The sequence below is a fragment of the Sciurus vulgaris genome, assembly GCF_902686455.1.
Source record: "Sciurus vulgaris genome assembly, chromosome: 1".
NCBI lineage: Eukaryota > Metazoa > Chordata > Mammalia > Rodentia > Sciuridae > Sciurus > Sciurus vulgaris.
In genome coordinates, this window is record NC_136461.1 from 8,613,640 (window position 1) to 8,626,009 (window position 12,370).

The 12,370-nt window shown below is 45.2% G+C and overlaps 1 protein-coding gene across 5 annotated transcripts in view; it reads left to right on the plus strand.

Moving 5' to 3' along the window:
- VPS13D (vacuolar protein sorting 13 homolog D) overlaps positions 1–12,370 on the plus strand; it is a 247,996-nt gene that overhangs the window by 89,938 nt on the left and 145,688 nt on the right. For all 5 annotated transcript variants that reach the window (XM_079142502.1, XM_079142503.1, XM_079142504.1 and 2 more), the window contains 6 exons: positions 287–420; positions 2,405–2,560; positions 3,784–3,994; positions 4,682–4,756; positions 7,828–8,034; positions 9,593–9,682. In XM_079142502.1, coding sequence (XP_078998628.1) covers positions 287–420; positions 2,405–2,560; positions 3,784–3,994; positions 4,682–4,756; positions 7,828–8,034; positions 9,593–9,682 — 873 coding nt within the window. The remainder of the gene's footprint in view (positions 1–286; positions 421–2,404; positions 2,561–3,783; positions 3,995–4,681; positions 4,757–7,827; positions 8,035–9,592; positions 9,683–12,370) is intronic.

Here is a 12,370-nt window from a genome sequence, read left to right on the forward strand (position 1 = left end):
CTGAGCATTTGTTAGGCCTCCCAGGGCAAGTGGGGTGCAGTTTCTCTGGCTTAAACACGTCCGCTAGAGATAGAAACCACATCACGGTCTTTTCAGCTGGTAAGTGCTCTGTAGGCTCAGCCGTACATGGCCAGAGAGTTTGTTCAGGAAGACAGTGAAGCAGGAAGGCCGCTGACATCCCAGAGCCCAGGCTTGCTGGCCCGTGTCCTGCCCTGGTGGGAATGTGGCAGCCCAGTGCTTTCCAGCTTGCTGGCCGTGCCCTAACTCCTGACGCTCTCCTCTCCAGGGACAGAGTTTGTGGTCGTTGAGGATGTGTCCTGCTTCGACACCAATGCCATTATTCTGAAAGGCACCACAGTGCTCACCTATAAGCCCCGCTTTGTGGACCGTCCCTTTTCAGGAAGTTTGTTTGGCATCGAGGTAAGAAGTCTGTGTTGGTGACAGCCCTGCATACTGGGCTCCGAGAGCAGCCCAGAGGCCTGTGGCACGGGGGAGGCTTGCCCTCTCCTTTTCACTTCCTCCTCCACTGCACGCAGAGGTCCTCTTCCTCTCCCACGCTGTCGTTCTCTTCTGGTCTCTATCCTCCAGGGAGGCGCCTTGCTGAGCCCTCTTGCCCTGCAGGTGAAGCAGCGGTCTTCACTTCCCTTGTGTTCCCTTGGCTCCTGTTGAGCACTGTCCTGCGGCCAGGGCTTGAGTTAACGGACATCTGTTGAGGAGAGGTGTTAAGGACTGTATGTGCCGTGCCTTCAGAGATATCTTAGGTACAAAAGAGGACCTGGTCTCAACAGTGGTGCTTTGGTGACAGCGCCATCTTGTGAAGGAGATGACTTGCACTAGAGTGGCCTTTGTAGCCTAAAAAGATTATTATGCAAAAATGACTGATTTCGCCACGGGTTGTGGAGGCAGCAGGGAAACTGTGGTTGACTGTTCTTAATTCACACAACTTAGCTGATATTCCTCATTGTAATGTTAGAATACTTAGTTGGGATTCTTTTCCCCTTGGGGTTGAGCTTTTGCGCCTTACTTTTTCTAGTGGTATTGCTCAGAGGATGAAAGAATAAAACTCTTTCACTGTCAGCAGTACGAGCATATACTCTTTTGGGGGTACCAAATATATCTGAATAAAACATGGAGATTTCCCTTCTTGACGACTCGTTTTTGTGACATAAAGCTTGAGCAGAAGGGGCTGTGTACAGAGCGAGCTGATCCTGGGGTTGCAGTTCCCCTGCTTCGCAGGCCACACAATGCCAGCTTTGGGTGGAAAATCTTGATGATTGATTAATGAGCTCTCAGGTACAATTGGGTTCTGTGTAGCTGAAGCTTCTTCAGGAAAAAGGAAAATGAAACTTTTCTGCTCCAAAGTCTTAGAAAACCAATCTGGCAAAATATTTGAGTTTCCTGGAAACTCTTCTTAATCTTGTTCTTTTAGTCCTGAATTCCAGGACCACTTGGTTATCCCTGGGGGGAATTTATAGAGCGTGCTGAGTTACTGTCAACTATAGCATAGGACCTTGGTGATGTGTTTCTGGTAGTACTAGGAAATGCCCCCGACTGAGCAGGAAGTCGGGGTGGTGAGTGGGGGGAGAGGGAGGAGACAAGTGGCCCCCAAACAAGCATTCTCTTCTTTTCTCTGTACGCTTCTTGAACACACGAAATAATTTGGTCCTAGAATGGGAACCTTCCCTCACTTCCTTCTGTCTCTCCACATATTTATTATAGAACACTATAATAATAAATATTGAAACATATGCACAATAAACAGCATAATGCAGTGAAGCCCTGTGTACCTGCCACCCATCATCAGTAATTAATATATCTGTAATTAAGAAATTCTGAGGGGAGAGAAAAATCACCTATCTGCCTTTATGTATTTTCTATTGACATTTTGGTGTGTTTCTTTCCTTAAAAGAAAGTCATGCTGTGGTATTATTTTGATTGGACTTTTTCACATCACATGTAATTAAATTGTAACTAGCTTCCTACATGCTGTATGATCTTTTTAGCTGTCATTTTTAAGTGGCTGCAGTGTTCTCTTGAGCAGATGTGATATAACCTTGGTTGCGCTTAGTATTTTTTAACTATTAAAAATGATTGAGTGAAATTTTCTAATATTTCACATTATTTTCTTGGGCTGGTTCATGGCGAGAAGTAGCGTTATTGGGTTAAAGAAAGGAGATCATCATGCGCTTTGGGTGAATTGCTGAACTTTCTTCTCCTGTGAGTGGACTGCTGTGTGTGCTCTTGGCAGGAGTTCATGTCAGGCTTGCTCTTGGTGGAGCTTATGCTAGCAGTTGTCCTGGGGCTGTGATAACCCAGGCTGATCGCCCCTGAGCTGGTCTCCTGGGCGGAGTGTAGAGCCCGGCCGCAGCCACGGTAATCCTTGCCACTTGCCTCTCTTCTCTAGGTCTTTTCCTGCCGGCTGGGGAACGAGCAGGATACAGCTCTTTCCATTGTTGACCCAGTACAAATTCAAGTGGAGCTGGTGGGGAATTCTTCTTACCAGAATAGTTCTGGACTGATGGATGCATTCAACAGTGAAGACTTCCCACCTGTCCTTGAGGTAATGGTGCAGAAGCTCCTGAACACGCTGATGCTCTGAGCCCAGCAGCATTTTAGTTACTTCAGCAGATGTAAAGTAAAAGTGATGTCGTCTCTGACCTGGGTGATCTTCCAGTCTTAGGGAGGATAGAAGGCCTTTTAGTTGCCTGGTGTCATCTTGAGGTTCCGCAAAAGTTCACAGGAAGGAGAGCACAGCGTGGGCAGGAGCAGCAGGCACCCAGTTGTGGGTGGAGTTCAGTCAGGGTTGGTGGGGGCAGGAGGAAGGGCAGGGTGGGAACTGGAGAGGAGGAGGGAGCGCATCCACTCAAGAAGGCAGGGCTGACGGGGAAGGTGTGCAGGGAGGTGAGGAGAGAGGACAGCGAAGCCAGGCAAGGGCAGCTGCAGAATAGGGTGTCTTATTTCTTTGGTAGGACAGAATAATTAATCAGTCTGTTTGAATCATAGGAAATTACAAGAGAAAAACCACATCGATTTTCAGTTTTAGTGGAATCATCCAGGGGAAAGAAAGAAAGACAAAAAGTATAAATTAAGGTCCATACCCAGACATGGTTTCCAGAGTCGCCTATCTCACCGTGGTCTGCTCTTGGGGTCTGTGCTGCCTTCACCAGTGGTAGCTACCTTGCTGATCTCTGAGTAGGAAATACTGGTGTTAAACTTGACTCATGTGAGGTTATGTTTGAGTGAAGAAGAGATAAGTTATTATTACTCTTTTTTGCTCTGCTGGGAATTGAACCCAGAGCCCCATGCATGCCGGGCAAGCGCTCTACCGCTGAACTATACCCTCAGTCCCAAGAAAAGATAAATTTTTTTGGTCTGTCAGTTTGTTTTAGAGATTAAATAGGTCCATCAATATGGATTAGCAACATGTTACTGCTAGGTGGTCCTGTCTCCTCCATAGCCATTCTCTGATCCCCAGGTCTGTGCTTTAATGATGAATACACTTAGATGAAAATCATCCTGTCAAAGTATTAATTGCTGTGGTCCTTATCAAAGGTTAATACGTTTGATTTGGTACAGTTTTGTGATCATTTGACCTTAAAACTGAGCTATCTTGCCTCAGGGTTATTAGTACTTATTTCCAAGATCTTTGCAATCTTTTAAATGAGAAATTTGTTCTAGTTCTGTTCTACTTTTAGAACTTGAAATGGGAATTACATCTATAAGAGTTGTGGATGCAAAACCAAATGCAACTTTAACAAATTGCTGCCTTCTGAATTTTGTTAGATTCAGTTACAAGCCTTGGACATCAGGCTCTCCTATAACGATGTCCAGCTGTTTCTTGCCATTGCAAAATCCATCCCCGAGCAAGCTAATGCTGCAGTGCCGGACTCAGTGGCCATGGAGGCAGGATCCATTGGCAGCTACCTTCCAGGTGCATCACGCCTTGGAGAAGAAACCAGAGACGCAACAAGACATACCATAGACCCTGTCTTGGGTAGGTGTTAAACTGCAAACCCACTCAGTCCTCTGATAACCCTCCTTCTTTTTAACTTGAAAATTTTTCTTGAAAATTGTTCTTTTGCACAATTAAATTGTTCAGAGTCGAATTATCTGTCATTAAGTATAACTGTAACTCATAAGAATGACTCTTAATTTTTTTTTAAAATTAAAAAATAATACATACGAGACCTTTTCCTGTCATGATTCCTCCTGGAATTTATGGCCTGTGCTCAAGTTTAAACTTTGGAGAGCTTTCCTCTGAAGTTATAGGCATAATACTAAATTTTAGTTTTAAGCTTCTAAAAACATAATAAGCATAAGAAAAAGACTGAACATTGCAGGGTATGTTTGATAGAGGCCTGTATTAGTTCATTTTTTGCCTAATGAAATGTTTTAGTCATTGTTTCTGAATTTCTTTCATTTTTTTCTTTTCTTTTTTCTTTTTTGTACTGGGGATTGAACCCAGGGGCGTTTTAACCACTGAGTCACATCCCCAGCCTCTTTTTAAAAACTTTTTTATTTTGAGAAAGGGTCATGCTGAGTCACTGAGGCTGGCTTTGAATTTGTGATCCTTCTGCCTCAGCCTCCCAAGCTACTGTGATTACAGGCTTGTGCCACCTCACCAGGCTCATATTTGTTTTAAATTGTACTATGAGTTAATGTGCACATAATTATTTCCTAGAGCTGCAGCTGGCTAGACTGCAGGAGCTGGGCTTTAGCATGGACGACTGCCGCAAAGCTCTTCTGGTGTGTCAAGGTAATTTGAATGAGGTTCCCTTATCTGTTGTTCATCTTGACCATGTGCTCTCTACCGTCTCCTCCTCTGCTCCCCCAAGGTGAGTGGAGAGGCGCAGTGTGTTTAGAATGCCCTCGATGTGTCTCCTGGGGCTGAGTGCAACCTGATCCTGGTCAGAACTTGTGTGAGCAGCAGAGAACGTGTGGGCGTGGAGCTGACCTCCTGGGCCAGATCCTTCTTCCCCTGGCCCTTATCGGTTACTTATTAGGGACTGGGCAAGTTGCTTAGTTTCTGTCCCACAGCTTCCTCATCTGGGAAATGAGGACAAGAGGCCCTCACTGTGGGAAGTGCCCTGTAAATGCAAGCCTCGGTTTCTGGTGGTGCTCACGGTGGGGATTCTGCCACTCATGACTGTTTTTTGAGCTCCGTGCCTGTCTCCGTGTTCTCTTGTGGCGTTCCAGAGCGCTTAGAAGTATCCTTACTATCCCTTCTTCAGGTGAGGAAACCAGCTCAGATTTGTCTGAGGTCACCAGGGTACAGGCCTAAAGCCAGGTCTTCCCGACTCCAAAGCCCATCTTCTTTCCACTGTGTTACATTACAGCTCCCTGTGGGTTCCCCTTTCTCTCTATTTCTCTAGGTACTATGTATATCCACACATATTCTCTCTCTCTCTCTCTCTCCCCCCTCTCTCTCTCTCTCTCACACACACACACACACTTTTGTATCTCGATAGATTATACAGTTGTCCTCCTTTACCTGTTGTTTCACAATCTCTGATTTTGGTGCTTAACTTTGGTCTGATAATATTAAATGGAAAATTGTAGAAATAAACAATTTATAAGTTTGTACTTGCACATTGTTCTGAGGAGTGTGTTAAAACCTTGCTCTCTCCTACCCAGGACAGGAATCGTTTCTTTAACTAGTGTATCTGTGCGGTATATGCTACCTGCCAGTCACCGCTTAGTAGCTGGCTGTTACCAGAGTGTCACAGCATCACTGTGTTTGTATTAAGTAACCCTTATTTAACTTAATGGCCCCAAAGCACAGGGTAGTGATGGCAATTCAGATATGCCAAAGAGAAGCTGTAAAGCTGTGTTTCCTTTAAGTGAAAAGGTGAGAGTGAGGAAGTGAGGAAAGGAAAAAAAAAAAAAAAAAAAAAAAACCCATAATCTGAGGTTGCTAAGATATCCATTAGGGGTGAATCTGCCATGGAATTGTGAAGAGGAAAAAGAAAAATGTGCTAGTTCTGTTGTTACATCTCCAATTGCAAAAGTCATGCCCACAGTAAGTGCTTAGTTAAAATGGAAAAGGACTAAATTATAGGGTTTGGTTCCATCTGTGGTTTTAGGCATCTACTAGGGGTCTTTGGAAATCCATGGGTAAGTGGGGACTAGTCTATTGCTGTTTCAGTCAGCTTTCTTGCTGTTGTGACTAAAAGACCAACCAGAATAATTGTAGAGAAGGAAAAGTTTATCGGGAGGCTCATGGTTTCAGAGGTCTCAGTCCATAGACATCAGGCTCCATTCCTGGGGGCTTGAGGTGAGGCAGGACGTTGTGGTGGAAAAGTGTGGCAGAAGGAAGCAGCTCACATGATGATCAGGAAAGAGAGATCGCTACTTCCCAAATACAAATATATGCCCCAAAGCCACGCTCTCAATGGCCACCTCCTCTAGCCACACCCTACCTGCCTCAGTTACCACTCGGTTAATCCCTATCGGGGATTAAGGAACTGATTGGGTTAAGACACGCACACCCCAGTCATTTCTCCTCTGAACATTCTTGCATTGTCTCACACGTGAGCTTTTGGGGGACATCTCACATCCAAACCATAATAATTGCAAATAGAATTTTATTAACTTTTAAATAGTATGATATCAAATTAAAATTTCTTTATGATATACTTCATATTATGTAAGTATCTTTCCATGTCATTATGAATTTTTTAACCATTCTTCACTTATTTTTTGATTCTTTTAATATTGTATTGTAATCAATACTTTTTGGTGTGAACTTTCATCTATGTCTTTAAGTATTTCCTTGGTAGAGAGATTTATTGTAAATACTAGAGGATCAAAGATAGAGATACGTTTTTCAGGCTTTTTACCTGAATTTTACAAGTCCTTTTCTAAGACAGAGTGTACCCAGGTTACACTCTGGACAATTACGTGTGAAAATGCTTCTCTCTTCACGCCATGGTTCACATCAGCTATTACCTTTCATCCTGAAAAACTCAAGGTGGACCAGTGATCTTGGTTTCTTTTTTCTTTCTTTCTTTTTTTTTGTTTAAATTTTATTGTCTTTTAGTTGTGGATGGACACACTACCTTTATTTATTTTTGTGTGGTGCTGAGGATCAAACCCAGTGCCTCACACATGCTAGGCGAGTGCTTTACCACTGACCTATAGCCCCGGCCCTGATCTTGGTTTCTTAGCTTTTTTTTTACCCAGTCATCATTAATGTTTGTTTTAATTAACTTTTTATTCCTTAATGTGTATTTTTTTCTATGCTTTTCAGTTTTTCTTTAGTAATTCAGGCACTTTTTTTCAAAGTTCTAAGAACCTTTGGACTTCCTTGTTTTTATTTCTTCACTAACTATTATTTATTTATTCACTAGTTCCTTCAGTAGTAAAGATGATAGTAAAAACTGTTTAAAGAGCCTGTGTTACATGCGAGGCTCTGCTCTGGGAAGTTGGCGTGTGCTCATTTAATCAAGTAACCTGCTCAGGGTCCAGTGGCTGGTGAGTGCAGAACAGGATCTGGAGCTGGGCCTGCTCGCCCCAGCCGTGCCCTCCACCGCTCGGGCCTCTGTGCTCTGGCCTGTGGGCCTGTGGGAGTGTGGGGCTCCATCGCTCCTGTCTCAACAGATGTCGTGGGAGAGGAGGGCGGCCGCCTGGAGGCACTCTAGCCAGTCCTGGGGGCACGGTGGACAGGAGTGCAGGGCACTCCCCTCACTGTTGCATCGAGGATGCTTGTGGGTCTAGGTGCTCGCGGGCTGCCTGTAGGTCCCTACGTAACCAGGCTGCTCTGTTTCCCCAGTTGCCAGGGTAGCTGTGGGAACTGGTGGGACTGATCCCCTTTTAATTTCTCTCAAGGCCAACTGAAAAAGGCAGCAAGTTGGTTGTTCAAGAACGCAGAGCCTCTGAGGTCTCTTTCCCTGGCCTCCAGCAGCCACGAGGGCCCTGGGGCTGTGCCCACCCCAAGGATCTCCGGGGTGGAGATTAAGGCCGAGAGTGTGTGCATCTGCTTCATCGATGACTGCATGGACTGCGATGTCCCTCTGGCCGAGCTCACCTTCTCCCGTGAGTGCTGTCCTTTGGGCTCCTCTAGGGTATTTTCAGAGGTGGCTGAATTGTTCTGGCTGTCCTCCTCTTAGTATGGGTGAGATTTAAATAACGGCTTTATATATGTTTTTCATTATGTGTATTTTACAGAAATTTGTATTTATTTGCTATATGTGGCCTTCAGCCTATAACTTAGGAATGATAGAAATTGTCATAGATAAAATTTCTGTTACTTTAACAACTCTAGCTAAATAAGTCCTGATTTCTCCACTTTGCTTATGAGTCCTGTCCCCACCACCCCCGTACTGGGGCTTGAATCTGGGGTACTCTACCACTGAGCCACATCTCAGCTCTTTTTACTTTTCATTTGAAGACAGGGTCTAGCTAAGTTGCTGAGGCTGACCTTTAACTTTCAATCCTCCTGCCTTAACCTCCTAAGTTGCTAGGATTACAGGCGTGCACCACCGCTTCCAGCTTGTTTGTCTTTTTATATTTTTGAATATAGCAGTGAATACTGTTACCAAGGCAGTTAAAGAGAAGCTGAAAAATTTTACTGCTGCCTTGTTTCTCTCGTGAGAATAAAAAATATAAAATCGGAATCTTATTAGAAAGCTCAGTGTGGCATCTCCTTTGGGAGGCTTCCTGAGTGGTGGGACATGTGCACGTGTCTGTGGTCCTGTGGTAGCATGGGGTCTGGGGCAGGAGTGCTGTTTCTGCAGTGCTTCTTTGCAGGTAGATGGGAGAAGGCTTTTGAGAAGGGTCGATGGGAATTCAGGCTGGTTCACTTCAATTCTATTTGTGTCTTGCCAGCCTTCTCTGGGGCTTTGATCTGTCCTTTTGCATCTCAGAGAGATTGTTCTTTGCCTTGTGCTTCCAGGCATTCCCAGAGACACTTATTAAAAGTAACAACTAGGGTTTTGGCCATTTCTATGAACATCTTTTCTGTAGAGAATAATTGGATGATTTCTTGTTTTTCTATGATAATCTTAATCGTGTGTGTGTGTGTGTGTGTGTGTGTGTGCTGGGAATTAAACTCAGGAGCACTTTACCATTAAGCTACATCCCCAGTCCTTTTTATTTTTTATTTTGAGACCAGGTCTTGGAAGTTGCTTAGGGCCTTACTAAATTGCTAAGGCTGTCCTCAAATTTGCAATCCTCCTGCCTCAGCCTCCTGAGTCACTGGAATTACGGGTGTGTGCCACTGCACCCACCTGTACTCTTAAAATTTGAACAGCATTCATCGAGACATGCTTGTTCTTATCACTGCCCTCTTTTCATACATTCAGGTGGAAGTATCTTACATTCCAACAGGCTTTGAATACACCTGCGTGCCAGGGTGGGGCCTGGAGGGAGGCACAGGAGGGCCTTGCCTCCAGCATGACATTTAGGAGTGTGCCCGAAATGCAGCAATCATGATGAACAATATTGAGGAGTGCAATGTTTTTAAAAATCAAAATGGATGGCGGGAGATGCGCAGCCTGTCAGGATCTGCTGCTCTCCTGTGCTGTGGGTGTCGGCCGCAGCCGGCATCCCAGTGGGGTCTGCGAGCCAGCCGTCAGGTCTGCTCTCCTTGCAGGTCTGAATTTTCTCCAGCATGTGAGAACCAGCCCCGAAGGCTATGCCCACTTCACCCTTTCTGGAGATTACTACAACCGTGCTCTGTCAGGTCAGTAGAAGGTGTATATTATTAGGGGATTCAAATAGTGAATTTAAATATTTGCCTGGGCTCGTTGCTACATAAATTTTACATGTGGGAAAGGGCGGATATGGGGCAGGACAGGGAAAGATTAAGAATGAGTGATGCATAAGTCCATAAGACGGGGAATTCCTGTTCCACATACCTGATATGTTGCTGCTGATTCTTAAAAAGAGGTTTTCGTAGTTAGGCCTTTCTTTCTTTTTTGATGGGGAGGGTTCACTGGGGATTGAACCCCGGGTTTCTTTACTACTAAGCTACATCCCTAGTCCTCTTTATTTATTTCTTAAAATTTTGAGACAGAGTTTCACTAAATTGCTGAGGCAGTCCTCGAACTTGCGCTCCTCCTGCCTCAGCCTTCTGAGGCCCTGGGATTATAGGCCATGTGCTACCGTGTCTGGCATGATTATAAGATTTTCCTGCTTTTGGAGTTTGGCTCATTTTAGAACATGATATTGCTCAGTAGTAAAGGATCATTTGCTTGGCCCTGGTAATAGTTCAGTTTCAAGGGAGATTTATGTCTATAAGCATTTTACACTTCAGGTGTCTGCTTTACCCATGGAACCTGTTTGTTCGATGAGAAGTGTACTGAGTCAGTGATGATGTATATTCTGCCCCACCTGCTCTCTAAATAAAACACAGTTGGTCAGGGCAAGCTGTTTTTCCAAATGCATATCTGGATAATACTGCAAGATTTCTTTCCTCCTGCTGGAAAGACAAAGGAAAGGGCCTGTGTTAGCCTGTTTTTCATTGCTATAACAAGGTATTTGTTGCAGAATGCAGGCTACTTTATAAAGAAAAGAGGCTTATTTAGCTTATAGATTTGGAGGCTGAAAAACCAGGTGGTGGAGGCTGCATGGCAGAGTGCAGTGGAGAGAGCACAGGGCAGACAGGAGGCCAGAGAGCGGTGCGGGGCAGGCTCCTGCTACACGGCAGCTTGCTCTTGCAAGTCTCAAAGACTGTGGTGACCCTTTGTGAGGGCATGCCCCCCGTAACCTGAGGACCTCTCCTGTGTCCCATTCTTAAAGCTCCCACTACCTCTCACACTGCTACACTAGGGACATGCCTCCAACACACACGCTCTGGGGACAGACTGTACCTAACCCACAGCAGGGCTCAGGCAGGTCCAGGTTGAGAAGCGTCCTGTGTCAGGGCCGAGTGGTTGAACAATGAACTTTTTTGCCTTATGAAAGTTTAAAGATGCTCCCATCAGGATTCCCAGTGTGGACAAAACCGCGAGGACTGCTGGGCAGACCCGCTGCAGCCACAGGTGGCGTTGCTGTCCACGTCGGCGGAGCTGAAGCCTCCACTTACATGTATCACATTTAATTTTTATCGTAGTTAACATTTTTCCCTCTGCTCTGGATTCACTTAGGTTGTTCAAAATGTTTGACTTTAAGGGCTCAGGTCTTCCTACTTAAGAGCAGCTCTTGTGGGGCATATGGTAGCTATTTTTCTGAGAATCATTTATTTTCCTAATCCAAATATTGCTTACTTTTAAAGATGTATGAACTCGTTCACATCAATAAATGCCAAATGGAACAAGGAAGGACTAATACACAACCTCTGTGTATTGAATTGGATTGGTTTGCACTGTGTCTGATTGAATAAATAGATTTAAAAATCCTAAAAGTCGACTGACCGTGGAAAGGCCTTCTCTAAATCATAGAGACCCTGCTTTGCACACAGACCGACAGACGCAGAAACTGTGACGCTCCTACCTACTGGTGCAGCTCTGTGCTGTGTTCCTGCTGGTAGGATCATAGATTGTTCTACTGCTTTGGAAAACAGCTCAGCAGTGTATCTCCATGCTGCTCTTAGGCGTGTGCCCTGGAGTCTCCCTTCCTGTGAGAACCAGGGGACAGGGACCACACCACTGCGGTCGTGCTCTTCCTTGGAGCAGTAAAGCTAGAGTCACACGACCGTCGTTCAGAAGCAGAATGAGTACGCGAGTCGTGCATGCTCTCGTGGCTTGCTGTCGAGTGGCGAAGACCAAGGTGTCCTCGCCCCTCCACTGTAGGGAGATGCCCAGAGACGCGTTGTTGAGCAAAAGGAGGAACTTCAGAGAGTGGGCACCAGGTTCCAGTCCCGGGAAGCCACAGACGGGAAGGCTAATAAGTGTGCTCTTGAGGAATGTGTACTGTGTAGTGAAATGAGAAAGAGGAGCAAGGAAGCGACTAAAAGCTCCAGCAAGCTCCAGGCTCCTTACGTGGAGTTGGGTGGGAGGGGGCTGCTGGGAAGGAAAGGGGGTGTGGCACTTGCCACTTCAAAGGAACTTGTAATTTTCGGTTTCTTGAATGGTGGGTATGAGTGTTTGTGACAATATTTTCTTTAAGCTACACATGTATGTTGTTTAAATTCTTTTTGTACATAAGACATAAAAAAATTAAGAGAACGATTTTGAGCAACTTAAGTTAATGAGCCCCTGATGTATCTGTTGTTTAACCAGTGGCTTGTTCCCATAGCCAGGAACATGGAAGGTAACGTCATGGAAGTGGCTGTATTTCTTTTCCAACCGGAGACTCCTTGGGTCCTGCCTGCTCTGTAGAGGAACAGGCACGTGTACTCCTGGCCTGTTTCCTGCCACCTCAGGAAGACCATGGTGGGGGCTGTTGATATGCTTGCACTACGGCCCTCTACACTGCACAGACATCTGCA